The following is a 22163-nucleotide window of genomic DNA, read 5'->3' as shown; positions in this document are numbered from 1 at the left end:
CATTTTTCGATGACCTTGGTGTATCGTTGTGGGTCATTGCACCGCTCGACAATAGCGTGTGGAAGGAGAGAAGAAAAATAAATTAGATTTCGATTCAGCTCACACACACGATGTGCAACGTACCGTAGTTCAAACGAGATTGCCTTTTTATAGCTATGTCCTAGCATTCAAGTGCTAAATTACACTATATCAGCACATCAGGTGCAATTTTGCATCACAACAGCCCTTCGAGTGCTATAATGCTGCATCATATTAGAATTAAACCACTATTTTAAAATGCAACTAGCATTTTATCAGCTTTTCACAATGTTTTTGAAATGCAACATAGCTCTAAATCAGAATAAAAATGCTATAATTTCTAAGCATTAAATTTGCATCACTTAAGCTTGCTTTGATGCTTTTAAGCACTATGTAAACACTACAGTGGCATTAGGCCAAAGCACATTAGCATTGAGCTAGTGAAGTAGACAATGTGCAACTCGAGACCCCATACACCCAACCCTCGGGTAGTGGTCATATCACCTCTTGTCTGCAACTCCGATTCTCTACCTCCCCGTGGTACTAGCTGGGGTGCGAGCAACCTTAGCGGAGATCGGGTACCCAAACCCGGTGGATGCTTTGGTCGCATGCAGAATGAGTTAGGGGGCTTCGTACGCGTCTGTTCTCCATGTTAGGGGCGGCGTGCGGAGTGCAACAACGTCCTGGTGGTGTTCGGGACCCAAAACAGCAACATCACGACGGTCCTCCTGCGAGATAGTGGGGTTAGCTGCGGGCCTTGCGAGCCTGTGACTACTAAAAAAACATAAGCAACGAATAACGAACAACATTAGCATTGATTGATGCAGAAATAATGTAAATTTAGGGCACCGGTTGCCAATAATTTGATTCAAATAGGGCTTTTTTTCAAAGATTTAACGCGGACCTGATAGGTCTACAAGCAGAGTTACTGAAAAATGTCCGATTCATGGGTGTCATGAGTTCGATTCCAGGTCATCTTCACCAAAAAAAAATCATGTAGAAAATTCAACCCGAGAGATCCCCATAAGATGAATAAGCGAATATATCCAACATAAGCCAAATTAACAATCATGGCAGAAAAATGGAGCCAAATAAAAATCGATTTTTTTTACCCGCATGGTTGTACCTCATTTGAACGCCATTTGCATTTTCCCAGCATTTTGCCCTCCAACGCTATAGCATCAACTTAGCATAGCACAGTGCTTTTATAGGGTCATACCAGTTTCTGCACTAAAGCAGAAGTTAATTTCGCCAAACCTGGCTCACAGGGCTTATATGATGCACAGAATCAAGCTCTAGAGCTGATGTTACAGCAGAATTTGTGCTGCTTATGGTTACTTGGGTAGTTATGGCCGTTTTACCCTCAATTTTCCACCATTTTTTCATATAGTTCAGTTAAAGCTTGTTCGGACTGGAAGATTTTGAAGAAAATGCGACCTATCTTGCGTGTTTTTTTTTTTTTTTTGAAGAATCTAATGAAGGCTATTTGAGCTACCGAACGCAAATGGAAGTTATGGAAAACTGAGTTATGGCTATTTTAACCTGAATTCCCCTACATTTTAAAATACTCAGAAAAAGCACGTTCTGACTTGAAAATTTTGAACCAAATGAAACTTATTTTGTGTGATTTTTTTCGAGGAATTAAGTGAAGGCTATTTAAACCACCGCACGCATCGTTCATTGGAGTTATGGCTGCTGTACCCTCGATTCCCGTTATATTTTTCAATAAATTATGAAAACAGTGAGTTCGGACTTGAAATTTTTAAATCAAATGAGACCCATCTTGTGTGATTTTTTCCGAAGAATCAAGTGAAGGCAATTTAAACCAACGCATAGGAAAATGGAGGTATGACCGTTTTTCCCTCCATTCCCCACCTAATTCAATTATTTCAGGAAAAGCAGTTTCGGACTTAAACATTTTGAAACATAAGAGACTTATCATATGTGATTTTTTTTTCGAGAAATCGAATGAAGGCTATTTGAGCTACCACACAAATCGATAAATGGAGATATGGCTGTTTTTACCCTTAATTCTTCTAAATTTTTAATATAGTTCATTAAAAACATGTTTGGACTTGAAAATTTGGAACCAAATGAGACTTTTCTTGTGTGGCTTTTCTAAAACTTCCAACGAATCTAAAACTGTAGGAGAATTGAGGGTACAGCTGCCATAACTCCATTTTCCGATGGCTGCGATGGCTCAAATAGGCTTCACTCGATTCCTCGGAAAAAAACACACCAGGTAGTGCCCATTTGTTCCTAAATTGTCCAGTCCAAACACGCTTTTTGTGAATTAATTGATAAATTTTGGTAATGTGAGGGTAAAATAGTCATAACTCTAGTTTCCGATGCGTACGGTGGCTCAAATAGCCTTCGTTTTATTCCTCGAAAAAAAAACCACCCCAAGATAAGTCTCATTTGGTTCAGAATTTTCAAGTCAGAACTTGTTTTTTATGAATTAATTGAAAAATGTAGGAAAAAAAACCCCAAGATAAGTCTCATTTGGTTCCAAATTTTCAAGTCCGAACATACTTTTTCTGAACTACATTGAAAATGTTGGGAAATTGAGGGTAAAACGGCCATAACTCCATTTTACGACGCGTGCGGTTGCTCAAAGAGCCTTCATTCGACTCCCTCTAAAAAAAATCACAAAATTTCCAAGTCCGAACATGCTTTTTTCTCAATTATTGAAAAATTGTAGGGGAATTGTGGATGAAACGGTCATAACTCCATTTTCCGATGCGTTCGGTGACTCAAACAGCCTTCATTTGATTCCTCGTAAAAACACACAAGATAAGCTTATATTTTTGTTCAAAATTTTCTAGTCGAAATTAGTGTTTTTTGGATTGTTCACAAAATATAGGGGAATAGGGGATTAAAATCCGTTCGTAAGCTCGTGCGGCATCTGGAACTATGTCCAATCTAGGAAAGTATATTTTCATAGATTTGGTTCATGTAGGAATTTGTTCGCGGTTTATACACTTTTTCCCCATTAAGCGACGCCTATTAGACAGTTTGGACTAACCTAGTGAAACGAATACCCTCGGCACATTTAAACTTTGTAAACGTAAAAGGCCTTCAATATACTGTTTGTAAATAATATTAATAATTATTATTTACTTACATGATGACATCCGCGTAGATAAGCCGTCAAATAGAGTAAACAAAACTTCACTGTCAGCAGATTACCTTCAACTTTGATGATAATTCGAACCTTCCTGGATGTTCTCAATCATTTTTATTTATCTTCGTCGTTGAGAATTCTCTGTACAAGGAAAAAATTTAGAAAAAAATGAAAGCTTAGTTCAACGCGCGGAACAACAATTTTTTTTGGATCAAGATGTTTGAATTTCTTACCTCCAAGTTCAAGAACTCCAGAGCCTATGTGGTTAGTTACCAAACGCTTCACTAGGATGAGAAAAATTGAGCTGTAGAAGTTTGAATCTATAGCGTTCTCCAATTTTTGCTAATGTTGCCTAGCTCTAAAACGCCTCAGGGAACGCATTCAGTCCGCCGAAAAACTGAGCAGTTCTAAGGTATTGGGTTCTGAACTTTGATGCAATTTTTGTACTGATCGAGTCTGACATGCTTCACGTACTTTAGGACTTCGTTCTTTCGCAAAAACCTCAATATACTCAAAGTTTACTTTTTTATTTCGTACAGGACAGCGATGTCCTCAGGTTAAATCATAATACTATCCCTTGATATTCAAATACATATTACCATCTGCAATGCTAGATTTCAAAAAGTACGTTCCAATTACATTATTGCATCCTATGCTTAAGCACAATCAATGGAATGTTTCCGAACTAACGTCATCCCCCTTTTTCAATTCAGTTCCTCTCGCAAATAATTTCCACCGCATTGGGTTCCATCAAAATGGGCTCCAAACACCTCAATACGGCCGATCCCAGAATTTCGTCCAGCAGCACGTGGATCAAGCTAAAATAAGAGAAATTATAAAAGTAAAATAGAATTTGAAAGATTAGTTATGATTATAGACTTACTTTTCATCTGAAACGAATCGCCACAAATTCATCTGCAAATAGTGAGCATCCACTTGAATCTGCTGCAATCCATATTTGCTAAACGTCCGCAGCCGGACGCACTCGAGAAGCGTTTTCAAACAAATTTTGATAATTCCCGTAATGATAGATACCTTCGAAAACTCAACCGAGCTGAAAATTTCAATCTTTTCCGAAAACAGCCGATGGATATTGGAGACGAAGCTGTTGTCCATCTGGGACGGAGTGTACGTCGACCAGGTGGACCGGTACTGAGATTGTTTGGACGCCGTTAGACTAAAGTGTGTCTTACGACTGGAATCGCTACTGGCTGCTGTTCGCTGTTCGTTGCTATCATAAAGCTCACCCAGCACGTTATCGATTAATGAAAGCTCTTCGACTACACGTTTCATAACGGCCCGAACCGATCGAGGTTCGAGACAGTTGAGCCAATCACGCGTTTCCACGCTTTTCCGCAACATCTGGGAGAGATTCATTCCTTGGAGCCGAACGTAGGAATCGAGTAGGTGCTGGGCTGAGTCTCGCATTTCCGAACAAAGCTCTGATTCATGGACTAGCACTGTGCTGTTTTCCGAATCTAGATCGTATAATTCGTCCACTAGGGAAATCTGGAAAAGAGGAAGATTCTTCCAGGATATTGTAAGAATTTAACAAATACAAAACCTACCAACACATGCACTCCATTCTTATCCATTTCCAAACACATCTTCGACAAAATCAAAAGTAAAGTTGGTGGACTGGTGGAGTTTATGCTTCCACCAAACCCATTCATTACGGTGCAAATATGTCGCAGGAATCCTACCAGTAAATTTTCGCGTATTCCCTCGATGCAAGCTGCTCCCTTGGGGTCGGTTTTTAAATTAAAGGACCATTCCGGTTGCAGGAAGATCAACAGATCCTGTAGGATGCCTTTAATCTTCTCCATAGTAGAGACGTACAAATTGGAAATGAGCTCCTTCAATCCGGACTGATGCTGCTGTTGTTGCTGTTGATGGGCTGATCCGGTTGATCCAGTAAGAGATGAATCGGATTTAACCGATACCAGTGCTAGTCGGATTGAGCTCAGGTTATCGGAGAAATGATCTTTGAGAGACTTTAGATGAGCTTTGCAAAGTTGGTAAGCTGCATTAATTATGATGTCGATTCCAGATTTGGACATATCTACAGCACGGCACAACGATTTCATGGCCGTCAGACGTCGATGGAGGCGATCCAAACCACGAAGAATAATCTGAGAATCCCCGTGACCAATATCGACTTCTGCTCGATCCTGAACGAGCGACAAATATTCGTCAATATTCTTATTAACGAAATCGTTCAAATCCATTCGAGCGATGACTTCAAAACCATCAACCTCCTGCTCAATATGTTTCGTCAGAAACATGTCATTATACGAGCTGATCACCAACGTTAAATCGTTCAAAAATGTCTCGATTCCCAGATCGATAAACTCCATCATATCTCGATCAGTTTGATCTTGCAGCATAACAATTTGCTCGTGTAACCGCTTAGTGGCACACTGCAACATTTCCTTAGCTAGATCCGAAGGTTTTTCATCCAACTGCAGCAGCAGCTCACCAATCTGTGTCAAAGACTGGGCAGTTTTTCCCGTTTTTTGAAACTCATCCTTTAGCAACTTCTTCAAATCGTCTAATATCTTAACGCAATCCTCCTGAATGCCTTGAAACGAAGGCTGATTTCCGTACTGCTGCAGCACCTTCTGAGCATGCGAATACTCCTGCACAGCCTGCCCATAGTTCCCCTCCTCAATCAAACTCTTCAACTTCGCCGGAAGCGACGACAGGAACTGCAGTTTCTTCAACAGCTGATGCTTCCCGGAAAGCCGGGTCAGCTGGCTGCGAGTTTCCTGCAACGTGTCCGTAATCTTTTCACTACAATCCGTAATCGAGGCCATATTCGCCACCAACAGATTCATTTCCGTTTCCATGTTTTTGAAATCGGTTTTCATCTTCCGGATCGTATCGGTAGCCGAGATGAATTTATTATAATTTTCGTACACCAGCGTTTGCATGTCGCTGTGTAAGGTTTGCGTCTGACGGACGATGGCCGTTTCCGTGTCCATTATTTGCTTCAGGGAACATTCCTGTAATTTTCGTAAATTTTACAATTCAATCGTTCCGGGAAAAGGTAAACAAACCCATTCGCACTTACCTTCAGCAGCTTCTGGAGGTATCGATCCGGATCGAAACCCGAACTGTCCATATCGTAGGGGTTGGTGGATCGTTCACTCATGTTTCAACACTAAAAATTACTGTGTTAGTAACGTACAAACGGAATTGCGAATGATTTTAAATCAGACCGATTGTAACGTTGTGGCAATTTTCTGAATAAATTTCTTCAGAAAAAATGTAAACAACCATGATGATGACGATGATTAGTTACACTGAACATCATCATTTACTATAACTTGACCAACATGTCCTATATATTTTCAATACTAAACTTAAAATTTTGATGTGATTGACTCATGAAGCTTTCATTTAAAATAAAACAAAAAATGATGGACTAGAGATTATATTTTAATCATAAATAAAACTGATTTTTCAAGCATATTTTTATTGAAGGTTTTCTTGGAAAGAATGACAACAATGAAAAGCTCATCCTCAATAGATCAAAAAAAGATTGGAATAAATTAAGATCGTCAAAATTTTAAATAGTTTCCTGTTCAGAAAAAAAAACAAAATTTTAAAATAATTAATAAAACTGACAAAAAATTTTAATACTGACAAAATCATTTAATGATTTCGATGAATTTCTTTCAGTGTCTTGCATGACATGTAAACAATCATCGAGATGTCAAGAACATCATTGAACTTGAAAAGGCTTTTTGCAGCGAAGGGATGCCAGTTTTGGGAAGTTTAAATTTTTAGCAATAATTGCATGCACGCTAGAAACTATTAAACCATATATGTTTCAAAAATAACCATTTTTGACCTTTTCCCGGGAAATGTCATTTTATGAGTTCTCCATGAGAACCCATAAAATGACTTTTCGGGGAGAAGTAGAAATATGGTTAATTTTCAACTGTAAGGAAGATTACCGTAGAAATATAAAAATGGTTATTTCTTAACCGTAAGAGCTGTTTCGTTCGATTTGTAAAATTGATTACAATTGTCGAAAGAATTTAGAAAAACAAGAGTCATCAGGATAATAATTTTATTTCTTGTATTTACATTATGATAATAATACTTATAAACAGCAGCCGAATCACCTGGTAGCAAAAGTAAAATTCCCCCACGAGCTGGAAACGAGCTCTTGCGGAATGGTCAATAAAATAATCACAAGTCTGCTATCCTTAACGGGGTGAGTGTGGAGGAGGCGGGTCTGGCGAATAATCTTTGACTCGCTGGTGATGTTTTTCATACATTCCGGTCCGTTCCAGCTCCTTCCGGATGGTGTGAAACACAATTCCTTTTGTACTTCCATTAGCTGTGGCTGGTAACGATGGACCGGTGAGTGAGTCCTCGTCCTATGGCATGTTGTTGGTGTATCTGCCGTGCCTAAACCGGCGTCATCCAATCGGTACCCTGAATTTTTTTTTGTTTATAATGTTGGGATCGACAAATAATTGGAAGAAATCACTTACCTTTCTCCATCTCCTACAACTCCGAAGTTTCCACAATTTCCAGAACCAATTTCTGGAAACTGGATGCTGTTCCGCGGAAGAAAAAATTTTGCTTAATGGGCGTCCGGCTGCAATTACCGCTTTCAAAATGGCGATAGAAAATTATTCAACCATTTTCTGGTTTATACTCGAAAACTACCAAAATGGTTAAAATTCGTCCTAGAAAAATTGTTGAAAAATAACCATATTGGCGGTTTTGAAGTAAATATCATAAAATGGTTATTTAAGAACCATAAATGGTTATATAAAAATGAGCGTGTGCTCCAGTTATTATGCTCCAGTATATAAAAAATAAGACTCCATTTCTAGAGTTTGTTTTGATTAGGTCGTATGAACCAACATAAGCGAAATTGAGTTATTTACTGCAAACGATTCAAAAACATGTATCCTACGTTAGGTAGAATTTTGGTTTCATTTTATCAATTAATTAATTTTAGAACATGAATTAAAATTAAGACGTATAATGACTTTCTCATTTTCGAGTGCAATTTGGTTTTAACGACTATTTGCATCGCGCTAATTTGCCGTGCATGCAAAAAGTCGCAAAACAACAGTTCGGCGAAGTGGTTGAAGCGTCCTTTTGCATTTTTTCCGGAAATTGCTTCAGAAAGACTACAAAAGTGAAAATATTAATCAGAAATGGTAATAAATGATAGTTTTTGCTATTTTGGTACAAAAGAGGGCTTCAATATTTGACATGGTAAGTTCAATTAATGTTAATATTTATGCTGCGCCAAATCGAAAAATATCAATCTCATATTTTACAGAGGCAGCCATAACAAAGCAACTAGAGGCTATTTGGAAACGTTTCCGCACTCCTGGAACGTTCATCATTTCGAACAGCAAGCCACCAATGGTCAGTGGACTACGAACATTCCTTATGGACACTCCCTCGCAGCATCGATTCCGGTAATCATAGAACGGGTACTTTCAGGTAACACCTCTGCATACTATTAAGTTAAACATCAGTTTTCCATTAATTTCGATGGAAATTACAAAGATTGAGAAACTTCCAATCAAGTTAAAATGAAATTAATGTTAGTCTGTGTAGTGAATAGAAGGTATAAATAATATATAATTAAATAAACTGAAATGAAAAATATATCCAATTTGTAGAATAAATATAAATTGATAATTTATATCAGTGGAAAAGCGAAAAAAATACCCAGTGGTAAAAAAAATAGTAGTTATGAGAGAAAAAGACGGATAATCACTGATTGAGAAAAGAGACTATGACGAAAAATACGAGAGAAAAAGGGAAGGACTGTCAAATAGGTGCAAGCTTGACAAAGAAGGTTATAGAACTTCAGTTTGAACGATATTGAAGTGAAGAACGGGTGTAGTGTGCCTCTTGATGGCAATAAAAACTAAATGAAATTTAAAAGAATGTGGAGTAGCGGGATAGCCGGAACCAAAAGTTACGACAGTCTGCATAACGACGTTAGTGCCAAGTAGATAATGCAAAATGTCGTAAGTGCATTTTCACTGAATATAACTAAACGAATGGCCATATCGAATTCATTAGCATGTTCTTCAACTATTTCCACATCTAATATAAGTTTTCCAGGCAGCTCTAAGTGTTATTCAAAATACTAGAATAAAATATGTGTTCAAAATTTTCAACAGCGATTTTCTCGGAACACGCAATGTGGCTCATACGACCTAATCAAAACAAACTCTAGATTTCATTTTTAACCATATTGGGAAGAATGACCGTGGTGTAAAATTCCCGGAAAAAAAATTCATTTTTAACCTTCGTGTTCAAACAACAGAACGCGAAAAATTATTATCTGAAGAACGACTTAGTACAATACAATAATAAAAAAAAAGTTTAAAATGTAAAAAATTGCAAAAATGACAACTTGTACTAAACGGAAGCGTTTTCCAGCGCCAAAAATTAACAGGGTTCAAAAATTATATCTAGAGTTTTTTTTGATTAAGTCGTATGAGCCACCTGACTTATTTCGAGAAAATCGCTGCTTAAGTTTTGTAACACATTTTCAATTATGGTATTTCATATTTTAGTCAGAGTTGTCTAAAAAATTAATATACGGTACAAAAACAGATGAGAAATGTGGCAGTTTCCTCGGTACAGGCATTAATTGAGATTTTCGGGTAAACAAGTACCAACGACCTTTTGCATTACGTTTTTGGCGCCAACGTCGTTTTGCAAATTGTCAATCATCTAGCAAAAACATAAAAGATAGAGGACTTACGCGTGACTTCCTCGAGCTTTGTCTGGCCCCGTGGGTGATATGCGCACTACAAAATTGGTGAGAGGGCCTGATCCCAGTCTGTAACACTGGAATGAAGTAATCTCCTCACCGCACCAGTACAGCAGTTGGAACATGTGCTTCGAGGGACTGTGTACCAGGTTTCTATTCTACTTGAAATGGCCGGTTAGGTACTTCCTGTGAATGTGATAACCGCTCAAGTAGTGCAGGATCTCGTCCGAAGATTCTATGTTGACTGCTACTTTATGAACAAAAAATAAGAGGCTGAGTATAAAATAAGACATAGAAGTAACGTTTATTGAATTTACCTAGTTGAAGACATTTGTTTCCCTACGATGCAAAACAACTCTTTTGAACGATTTCTGTTGATAAAAATAAGGTTTTCATCACCTGGCAATGAATTTTCTACCATAATACATTAGGTCGCAAAAACCATCGACGACGAACTGTTGTTTATGCGTCGTTTTGCATCACGGCAATCCAGTGCTGCGCAAAACGTCGCTAAAACCAAATTGCACTCAAAAATGAGAAAGTCATTATTCGTCTAAAATTCAAATCATGTTTTAAAATTTATTTATTGATCAAATGCAACCAAATTTTTACCTAACGTAAAGTACATGTTTTTCAATCGTTTGCAGTAAATATCTCAATTTTGTTTATGTTGGTTCATACGACCTAATCAAAAGAAACTCTAGATATCATCGTCATTTTGCACGCTCATATTTTTTCAACCATTAATGACTTTTCTTGAACCATTTTTTGAGATTTTTGATAGAACTGCCATTATTGTTGTTTTTCAACCGTAATGAACTGTTAAAATTCAAGCATTTTGTGAGTTCTAATGAATAAGCAGCAAAATGGTTAAATTTCAACCGCAAAATATATGATACAATTTGCAGCCATCTTTGCAAGAGTTCGTGTTTGTTTTTTTTTAACAGCTTCGCAGTGAATTCGCTGGTTTTAGTTTATCATAGTGACTTTATGTATAAGATAAAGATTACAATTAACGCGTAAGTATCTATTAAGCTATCACTATAAAAAAAACAGTTTTGATGAATAAAATTTAGGGACACTTCCAAATTACCATAACCTTATTTTTTTTTTCTCGTAGTTGATCGGAAGAATTTGTTACAAGAAGGAACCAAGAGATTTCGCTGAATGATTTGCAGGAAAAATAGCATAACTAACGAGAACTATGCGAAGAAATGAACCCGCAATCGGAGGAAAATTATTTCACCTCATCAGAACGGCACGGACAGATTTCTCGGAGACTGGCGGTAGTGGCAAACATCTGCTAGGAACCACTCTGCTTTGCCATATGATAAAACATTTTTCAAGAGGTAAGCTATGTTATTTTGAACATTATAATACCCCGTTGGATTTTATTTTCATAGTAACATACGAATAATTTTTATTCTGTTTCCTATCCGTTGCAGTGATGATCTAAAAATCACTTCCCTTCGCTCATTGAGTCCGAGTCCAATTCGAGAAGCTGCGTTAGGAAACATGGGAGGAGCGGATACAAGATCAGGTGCTGTGCAGTCACCGGGGAGGAGGCAGCAGCACTTGCGAAAATGCAACAAAATAGTGCATATTCATTGTAAACATCCAACACGGGAGATTTCGATTCATGCGACCTGAACAAGTTTTCGATAAATATTTTTAGTTTTTAATATTAATCCAAATATTTAAATAAAAGCTCTTTTGGATATACACGGTTTGATGCTTGTTGTTCTACATTCATTCAGATGTTTTTGCATAGAATTTTTCATTCCATTTTGCAAATTTTTTCTTTTGTGAACATGTTTAAAAAATAACCATAATCCAAGTTCTCCTTGAAATCTCATTTTATGAGTTTTCACTGAAAACTCATAAAACGACTTGATCCACAAAACTGCGATTATGGTTATTTTTCAAGCATTAATGGTTCAATATGGCCGAGCGTGTCGGTCGCGTCAGCATTTTAGTACTCAACGACGGCGTTGACAGCTGACATGACGCGACGTCCAACGCGATATTGTGTGGTGGCCTCAACAATTGAAAAATTATCGAAGGTACAGGAGAATTTTGAATTATTGGTTTTTGGTTTTTAAGTAGATACAATTTTCTTCCCTTTTGTTCCTAAAAAAATCTTTAAAAATGATCACTGGGCATCCCTGCTTAAACTTTTAATTGAAAAGTTTGTCAACAAAAGGCTTTTTCTCTTTGCTCGTTCTCTCAAAAAACGAAACTCGAAGTAAGCTCTCTCTCTCTTCATCACTCCCTCTCTCCATGAATATTTCATTTCAACGAAAACCAAAAAGCAGTTTCTCAACTGACCCTGTTCAAATAAATTTGATAATTGATTTCTAAATATAAGATGAATAATTGTTAATGATTATTCTTCTATTTAGTTTTAATTTAAAATGTGCTTAAAGCTTAATTTTTAATTTTAGGATAACATAATGTGACTTTTCTCTGGAATAACTTCGTTAAGTTAATATTTTTGATTGGATAATCCAGCTGCAATAAACTTGAATTAAATGTTTTAAAAATTGTTTACCTAGAGTTCTTGATTTAGGTTGATTTAAGAATATGGTTTATGTAATATGAAATTTTCAACTGCTGAAGTTTGAAAGTCACATATTTTTGTGGAACGAAAGCTCTCTCCTGAATTTTGCCTTTTCTCTCGTTTGCTAGTTTCTCCTCGTTCATCTTAACTCAAAGCTTCCTCGAAAAATTCCATTCAGTCCTTTTTTACCATTCAACTGGTATGGATGTGTTTCGTCGCGTGTCCGTTTCTCGATGAAGAAAAAGAAAGAACCATCATCATCAGCCTAGTAGTTGTTCCATCTTTTTATGTGTTCATGGTTTTGAAAGACTGACTTGTTTCTTCTGTATTCCGCCGCGATTTTATGAGTTAATTCGAAGGTGTTGTGATCAAAAGTGACGTGGAGCAAACTGACCGTATTAGCCGTTCCCGGGAAATCGGTTCGATTGTGGGAACTTGGTTCGGTTGGCTTTGAAAAATTGACGGGAAATTGAAGGTGTTTAATGTTTTAATATTGGGTCCAGTGAATCTTGAAAAGGATTACTTCGATTGTACATAAAGTTTGCTAACGTGGACCGAAGTGAGTGACACATTCAACAGCTCGCTTGCCCCGGTCATTGCTTGCTGTGATTCGGATTCCGAAAAGTGTATAAAGCTGGAAGAAGCAGGAGCAACAAGAATGTTATTGTACGTTTGATGAATAACTAAAATAAACAACACACAGATTGGCATCGGTCGTGGGGAAATTTTACACATAGGCGCTTTCTATCTACATAATACTCGGATCGAAGCAGGAGAAGTTCTCGTGGCTCGCCGGCTCTTCGATGTTGTTGTGGCAACTGTCGTCGTTCAGATAGAGGAACAATGTTCTTCCGGGGAGGCCTGAGCTTTCGACGCAACCTTGGCTCGAAGTTGATCCTGGTTCTGATTTTAGTCCTGTTCGTACTATTTTATTTCAAAAATCTCAATAATGGAAACAACACCAACAGTATCCAGATACCGAGTGCTTTGGTGGCAAATCTTAACAAGGGCAACATCCTGGTGGCCGTAGGAACCGGAAGCCAGGACCAGTTGTTCGAACAACAGGTCCTTGCTGACCTCGCCAAACAGGAACCGGGTCTGGGGAACAATGGCAAAGGGGTAGACCTAACCGGGGAGCCGAAAGAAATCGGTGATAAACAACTGGCTACGATTGCCTTGAACGAAGAGCTAAGTGAACATCTGAGCTACAATCGGACTCCCCCGGATGAGCGGCATCCGGCATGCAAACGAAAAACCTACGATCTGGACGGCCTTCCCTCGACGAGTGTGATCATTATTTTCTACAACGAGCCATACTCGGTACTGGTCCGCACGGTGCATTCGGTTCTGAACACGGCAGATCCGCGGCTGCTGAAGGAAATCATCCTGGTCGACGACGGGAGCACCAACGAAGAGCTGAAGGGAAAGCTCGACTATTACGTCCGAACTCGGTTGCCTTCGAAGGTGAAGGTCTTGCGGCAGCGAAACAGGTTAGTGGTGCAAAGCCAAAAGATTGGGCTAGCTAGACGTAGACGTTCGTCTGGCTAAAAATAATAATAGTCTGGTTTTCTGTTATCATCCCACAATTGTACGTTCACATTTGTGGCGGTCTTTTGGAAAGAATCGGGATTCCATTCATTATCTAGGTACTATCATTTCCATTTTATTCATTAATTAGTTAATTGGGTTTTGTTTAAAACCAGTGTTTCTCCTTTTTTTCAATTATTTTTCATCACAGGAAATTTTCAACAAATTCAAGCGCTTACTTTAACATAATTGATAGTAAATGCAATTTGATGTAATTGGATGAATTGAAATTGTTTTTTTTTTATTTCAAAGTTTGTTGTAAAAAAGTTAGAAAAATTCTGAGAATCAATTCCAGGAAAAACATTGGGAACCAACATTACACCGAATCCAAAATATTAAGCGTTTAACTGTGTTGTTTTTCCTTTTTATTTTTAAAAAAACACGTGTTTTTTTATTGAATCATATGGCATGGAATCATAGTGGCATATTTTTTTCATTAAAACCAATGCAATGAACTTAATTGATTATTATTATTATTATTATTATTTATTTGAGACCTTTTAACCACCCGGGTTATTCGGGTCTAGAACTTAATTGATGCTGCTGCTCCGCCGTTTCCAGAAGGATAATTTTCAAGGCTTGCTCGGCCAACCCCACCCTGACCCTGAAACAAAATTTAAAAAAAAAACAATCGTTAAGAACAAAATTGCTTTTTTTCTAACGAGAGAACAATATAAATATTCTAAAAATATCGAATGACTTACGTGATAAAATTGATTTGCAGACATTTTGGGGAATTTTGTTATTTCCCTTTGCCTCGGCCTACCGGGATCAAAGTATGCGCGCTGCAACTGAGATGTCCAAGCGGATGAATCTGAAACTGAATACAACTGTTAGTAGAACAAATAAACCTACACAACAAATTTAACTTACATTTTTGCTTTCTGATGTGTGTTCGCCAAAAAATAACTTCCACCATCTTCTATTTTTGTGACATTCTAAAACTAAATTTTAGTATCTTTAAGTTGACCTGAATAAAATAGCCAAATCCACCATATGTTAGCCATATTAGCGATAAGCAGATGAGAAATCCTCGATAGCCAAAACAACTTTACAGCAACGCTAGTTTATTCGTAGTCATCGATGTAGATTCAGCAAAATTGAGGGTTCAACCAAAATTCAGTGATATGGAAGAGCCAACCATACGAATTTTGTTAACAACCTGTAGAGTTTTTTATCCGTGTTTGATCATTGACGTACCTTTTTCATTTATCTCAGTCCCCCGATAAATTCATATGACGAACATTGAAAATAATCGCCAGAAGTACAACAGCAATCAAAATAACTATCAACAGCATTGGTTTAATTTTCAATTTTTTAGAAAGCTGAAAGTTCTCCTACGAAAGCTCGGTTCGATTGAAATGTGTATCGATTGGAATTTTGTGTTTCGGTCTTTCCTACGATCGAAATTCTTAATCTAGATCCAGAAACAAATAATGCAATTTTTGATTTGGTAATATATTAAAACCGAGATCCACATGTGCTATCTTTTTTATCTATGTTTATGGGTTGCCAGATCATGGGTTGCCAAATCATAGAAAAAGGTTTTATAAATTGCCTTTGTAGACTGGTATTGCCGAAAATCTCCGGCTCATGTCTATCGGTCGGATCAGCCGCTTTCTTGGTAGGGTTTTCATTTCTTTAAGCTCACTGGACTTTTGTAAAGATTCATATTTAGCATGTTTGTGCGAAAAAATGCTTTAACTGTGAGAAATTGTTCTTTTACAAGACGTTTTCAAGAACGAAGACATTGTGAGCTCCTCTTCACTTCCAGTATAGGCATACTATTCTCTTACATGGGCTCTTCGAATCGGTGTGAATTATTAGGTAGTTTGCATAAACAAATCAGCAGAACTCTGAAATCTTCACATATACGAAGCTGGATAAGCATACCTATGTAGATTCCAGCATATATCCTAGTTACATCGAATTTGTTGCGGGTATGTAGATTTGGCCCAGCAGAGTAAGGGTTACCCGAAACAAGAACCACTTTATTCTCTGGCAACAACAAGGCAAAAGGTAAAATCTCTTCTGATTTTGCTTATGAATACACACAGGCTAATACTGGTTCGGATCTACGCGCGAAACAGTTGTTGACTGCCGGTAGCTATTTGGAAAATATATTCTGCTTCCTCTCCTCGCTGGAACCTTTAGCCCTATACACACATGATATGGTAGTTAGCTTGTTTGTTTGCTCTTTTCTCCCGGCCGCCAGAGGGCCACAGATAACTTGTTTTACTGCTGTTCTTGGGGCACATCTTTTACATATCCACCTTCCCAAGGCCCCTTTTTTCCGTTGGGTTCGTTTTGATACCGTACGCATCACATACGCAAGCATATGCCGTATAATAAGGATGAAAATGAGATGCGTATCCAGAATCCTAGCGTATCGTCGTCTCGGCTCTCGAGTAGCAAAACGAGCAGGGAGAAACAACATAGCAGCGATCAAACAAACAAACCATCCAAAACAACTCGCAACTGACTGGGGAGGCATATCCGGTCATCCGGCCCGTGACAGCCATAAGGGTAGCAAGAAGTTTGTCAAGTTTTGTACCCAGAGGTGCCTGAAACTTTGGTGTTGCCGAAATTTTTGTCTTCGGTTGAAATCAAATTCAGGAATAAGTTCTAGCATTTTATTATTCTGGTTAAACGAATGAACCGAAAACGGCTAATGAAGTTAGTGCCAAAATATCAATAGGTATAAATTCTCTGCTCTGGCATAGTGTAAAAAAGTTCTGCATATTGTTAGATAGGTGGCTTTGTTGAAATTTGATTTAAGATTTTTTTTGTGGGAGAAAGTCGAGATTTAAAATCCATCGGGAAAAAGTCGGAAATTTCTCCAAGAAATCGGGAATTTTTAGCTCAGCTACTCAGTGAATATATGTATTGCTCAAGGATAACTGATAAATTGTGAAACTTACGCTCAAACCATCTTTTAAAAAATTCAACTGGAAGTTTCGAACTACACAAAAATGATAAAATTATTTAGTCCAGTTGTTACCGAGAATTAGCTAGTAGAAATGTGAGACTTTACTGTTTGTATTTCTTTGTGGTCTTTAATATTTAATATTACTTTAATTTAACTCCCATTTAAAATTCATCTTCTTTTTTGTTTAAGTAACGGAATGTCTTAGCCAAAGTTCTCAATATCAACTTATTAAGCACAGATATAAAAACAAAACGAGTTACACATGTAATTAAAATTGGAACTTCGATTATTAGCCGATTTCTGCATATGAATTCGTTTGTTACCTTAGAGAGATTTCTTGAATCGACGAATCTTTAAATATTAAAACGGTTCAGCAAAAAGGCTTTAAGTGAATAAACTTTCAATTAATAAGGTAGCATAGTTACGAGTTTTGGGGCTTATCTTCTAATTTATGCTAGAATTTAACATTTTGACCCTTTGGTGAATTTTTTATGAATATTTTGGTGTGACCAGCCCGAACTGAACAGCATCGCCCTGAGAATTTTGAAACAATAATTTGAACCTCATTTACAAAAACAAAAAAGCGAATATGATTGACGAAAATTACTTTCTTGGATTAAAAATTCCTAATTCTAGTCCTAACATAATTTTGTTTCCTTTTGTTGGAATGATCTGTACATTAAACTGAAGTTTCTCGAAAAAATGCTTATGAGGTTGAATTCGGTCTGCTAGAATTCCATCAATTTTTCCTCCGGTTTAAAATAAAAACTCATAGAATATTTTGAAAATTCGTCATTTTTGTAATTTTTATCATTTTTTCATTTCTGCAGGGTGTGAACCGGGAAAACCGGGAAATAACCGGGAATTTGACATAAACACCGGGAAAAAACCTTATGTAGTGCCAATCACTTTTTCTATATGAATCCTGCGTATAGAAGAAAAGGTTGAAGTTAATGAATAATATTTTTTTATTAAAAATTTAACATAGACGTTAATTGTAGTTCTGTGATGAAAAAACGAAATGGGAAAAGTTTATGCATATTTCCATTCTTCAATGTTTGATTTTCCACCGAATGTTAGAAACTAAAGCCAGAATTGTTCAAAATTAATATTTCTGAATCCGAATTTTGGATTGAGAATTGATATAGAAAAATTTGATGTGAAATTCAGTCTCAGTATGATATTTCAAATTTAGATTGTGAATACTTATTTCATTCAGAACTCAAAATTAAGAAGGTCGAATTAAGTTCTCTGTGCTAAGACTTGAATCATGCATTCAGTTAGACTAAGAATTTTTAAAAAGATGCTGGTATAAGTTTGAGATTTCAAGTTTTGATATCGGACTCAAAATGTAAAAATATAACTAATCTTGAGATTCTTAATTCAGACTCATTATCTGGGTTAAAATACTTATTTTAGAACAGAAATAAAACCAAAACTAGGAAACTAATAATCCAAATCCATAATTTAGTAACCAGTACACAGTACTATGATTTCAGAAATAATTGTTCAAATAACATTTGAAAATCATATACCCATATTCAGAATTAAAAAAAAAAAAAACAACAATAGTATTGATATTCCTGCCATTATTATCAATTTAAATTTTGAATTTTAAATCTTAGGATTAGAAATCAAAATTTAAACTCAAAGTTCCAATAGGCAATTCAATTTTGAAACGAAAATGGACTTTTATAAATAATAATTTCAATACCAATTTGGTATTTCAGAATTTGAGTTCAACTTTTCAATTCCGAGTATAAAAGTAAAATAAATTAACAGCACAAAAAAAGCTTTTATATTTATCTGTCTGAATATACTGATATATCAGAATTAATTTAAAAAATTTAATTTGATTCATGGCATGGCAATTTTTTTAATTTTTATATTTTGAGATTTTCGAGATTGTTGAACCCCTTATCAAATGCACATTTATAACTTTATTACTTCGCAAGTGAAATGAAATAACAGCATTGACATTTTACCAGGTTTTGAATTAAAATATAATAAACTTAAAAATGAGAAATCCAAAAAAAAATATCACCTGTACCTTTTCGTTCCTTTTAGAGTTATGGAGAAAAAAAATGACAATAAATCTATTTTTGCATCAAATTCTAGCAAATCTTACATAATTTTTCGAAGAATTCATAAATTTTTCAATAAACTGCCTTGAACTTTATAATCTTCCAAAGAATTTGAGATCCAGAACGTCAACTCAAATGTACCCATGATATCATAATGTTGTTTTAAAATGATGCAATGCAGTTTTACAAGATTCCAAGATGCTGTCTAAAATATTCAAGTTATGAAAATGAAGAAGTTTCCGTTAAAAAACAGTTGTCAAAGTTGAAAAAATTTGTTGTCGAAGACTACGACGAAGGTGACAATTTGTGTTTAACAAATAGAATACTGGAATTATTTTCCTACCCTTTTACATTTCAACATTTCAATACTTTATTATTTTCACACACTATCAATTGCAAATATTATAAATAAATATATTTGTTTGGTCAATAAATCTTGTGAAAGGTATTAAGCAGTGTTTTCTAAAACCGTGAAAAACGTAAAATCTCACAAGGAAAACCGGGAATTTGAAAAATGGAAACCCGCTAGCCAACCTGTTTCCCATAAGAACCGCAAAAAAATAAATAAATATAATCACAAATTATTCAACTACTATCGAAAAATCCGTTATGCTTTCTTAACCATCACGAGGAAAAAAGAATAATTTCATCAACAATCTTCCACCTATATTCAATCATATTCATGATTGATTCTCGACCAACTATTTTTATTGAATATTCCACTATATTTGTATGATTGTTTTTATACATTCAACTATAAATATGACAGGTTCAACTACAATTGTATGATTGATCTAATCATATAATAAATCAAATTAATAAATTCAACTATAATTTCCCAAGTAACGCCGATTGTTTTGTAAGACTCATTAAGCCTCCTACGAAACCCAAACTTGGTCTTAAGAACAGCTATAAAACTTTAAATGTTACTTGGGTTAACTGATTGGTTTGGGGCTTTCAACTAAATATATATATTGTAGATTAAACTCTAGTGCTTTGGTTGATTATGATTGAATCAATAATACTTCTATGATTGATTTTACGCGTTCAATTATTCATTTACAGTTGTTTTTTCGTATTATTCATGCCTTAATTTTTATTTTGGTTTCATAGATATTTTGTTTATTTGTTATTAGCTAAAAGCGCACAAACGATTACACGGACAAAAAAGTATAGTATTTCCAACAATAATCCACTTATATTCAATCATATGTCTGATTGCTTCTCGGCTAACTCTAATTATTCAAATTTCAACAATACATATAATAGACAATCTGATTGATTTCGTTCATTCAACAATGTATATAATACATTCAACTATAGTTGTATGATTAATTTTGTGCATTCAACTATAAATATAATAGATTCAACTATAATGCACGATTGATGTTATACAATCAACAATAATTATAGTAGAATCAACTTTTATTATATGATTGATTTGTTATAAATATGATAGATTCAACTATAATAATATAATTGATTCAATTATAAATATGATAGATTCAATTATAATAATATGATTCATTTAATCATAAATATAATAGATTCAATTTTATTTCTATGATTGATTCCACTGAGGTCAACTATAAATATTGTAGGGGAGAGTGGGGTATCGTGGGCCATGGGGAAACGTGGGCCACTTTTAATATCTCAGCTGTGTGTTGAGATAAAAATCTCAAACCAACTGTCATCGTCGTCGCTTTGCGTGAGCATATATTTTTATGTGTTGTTGACTTAAATACGCATCATAAGCTTCTTTTATTTATTAAGCTAAAAAAAATTGGAAAAATTTGCTTACATAATTAAAAAAACACCCATTACTTGCATCGATGGAGAACCTAAAGTTCATAACAAAAATATTCTCATATGCTTATGATCTTAGTTTTGTCATGATCTTTCACGTGGAAAAGGAATTTTTGATGAAACATCAATAAGTCACACAAACGCAACCAATTTGCAAATCATAGCTTGTGGGGAATCGTGGCCCGCACATCTTAAAACACCTATATTTTTATTTTATTATACACATTCAGAACTTAAAATACGTTGTTACTATCTTCAAAGTTTTCTAATGAGAAATGAAGAGTTATAAAAAAATTTGTCCATCCTATATAAGAAATTTTGCCAAAACGTTCGCGAGCCAGGTTTCGGAAGCTATTCGATCATACACAGCTCTATTTTTTATTTCATCATCTGAAATTGCTTTAAAATAACGAAATGAATTATGAAATCACAGTTTTGGGTCAACTCATAAGCTTTGCATGTTATTTGATCAATTCGAATTTAGTGACCCACGATTCTCCACCATTTTTCAAAATCCAAAAAATATTGCTTTTTTTAAACAGTCCAAATTTGGGGAAAATAACTTATTAAAAATTAAAAAAAAACACCTTATGATACCTTGAAAATGTAGAAAACCATGCAATTTTTATTTTCATTGTATCTTTTATAATAAAGAAGTTATGGAACAACACTATGGACTTTAGGCTAACAACCTACTGCTCCCGATTTGAAATTGTTACGGAATCCGAAAGAAATGACCGACCTGGAACTTTGGCGACGACTTTTAGCATGAAAACACGGACACGAATTGGAACTTGGAATGTTTTAACCCTTGCCCAACAAGGCAAACTGGAACAACTTGCTAGAGAGGCTAGCCGCCTCAAGCTTGAAATTCTGGGACTGAGCGAAGTCCGTTGGCCCAATACTGGAGAACACAAGACACAATCCGGGCAAGTCCTGCTTTACTCTGGCATACGAGGAGAACATGCTACTCGGGAACGAGGAGTTGGTTTCCTGTTAAGCCCGCAGGCCTACGCGGCCCTCATTAGATGGGAACCGATAAACGAAAGAATAATCGTAGCCAGATTCAGAACACGGGTTAGAAACCTTACAATGGTCCAGTGTTATGCGCCAACTGACGTTGCCGACTTGCAGGAGAAAGAGCAGTTTTACAGTCAACTGAACAGCGTGGTAGAGAGAATTCCGAAGGGTGACATTCAAATCCATTTGGGCGACTTCAACGCAAAGATTGGCTCTGACAATCAGGACCTTGAGCGCATCATGGGACGCCATGGCCTAAGACA

At 36.0% G+C, this 22163-nt stretch overlaps 2 protein-coding genes and 1 long non-coding RNA gene across 3 annotated transcripts in view; 2 read left to right on the top strand and 1 right to left on the bottom strand.

Annotated features, from left to right (window-relative positions):
• Window positions 1-3671: 3671 nt before the first annotated feature.
• Window positions 3672-6391, bottom strand: LOC129754563 (vacuolar protein sorting-associated protein 51 homolog). The gene is made up of 4 exons (XM_055750704.1): window positions 6216-6391; window positions 4711-6147; window positions 4026-4651; window positions 3672-3960 (listed from the first exon to the last, which is right to left on the bottom strand). Exons 1-4 carry the CDS (start codon window positions 6294-6296, stop codon window positions 3852-3854), a joined length of 2253 nt encoding a protein of 750 aa, XP_055606679.1. The 5' UTR covers window positions 6297-6391; the 3' UTR covers window positions 3672-3851.
• Window positions 6392-10801: 4410 nt separating this feature from the next.
• On the top strand, window positions 10802-11585 carry LOC129753967 (uncharacterized). The gene is made up of 3 exons (XR_008738961.1): window positions 10802-10933; window positions 11035-11263; window positions 11360-11585. It is a non-coding gene; the product is annotated as an uncharacterized LOC129753967 (long non-coding RNA).
• Window positions 11586-12668: 1083 nt separating this feature from the next.
• LOC129753031 (polypeptide N-acetylgalactosaminyltransferase 1) overlaps window positions 12669-22163 on the top strand; it is a 104143-nt gene continuing 94648 nt past the window's right edge. Inside the window, exon 1 of the mRNA XM_055748824.1 lies at window positions 12669-13964. Within this exon, the coding sequence (XP_055604799.1) occupies window positions 13318-13964 (647 nt within the window). The 5' untranslated portion in view covers window positions 12669-13317. The remainder of the gene's footprint in view (window positions 13965-22163) is intronic.

Source organism: Uranotaenia lowii, chromosome 3, assembly GCF_029784155.1.
Source record: "Uranotaenia lowii strain MFRU-FL chromosome 3, ASM2978415v1, whole genome shotgun sequence".
Classification (NCBI taxonomy): Eukaryota; Metazoa; Arthropoda; class Insecta; order Diptera; family Culicidae; genus Uranotaenia; species Uranotaenia lowii.
The sequence above is the reverse complement of the archived record's forward strand: the minus strand, read 5'-3'. Positions and strand labels throughout refer to the sequence as shown.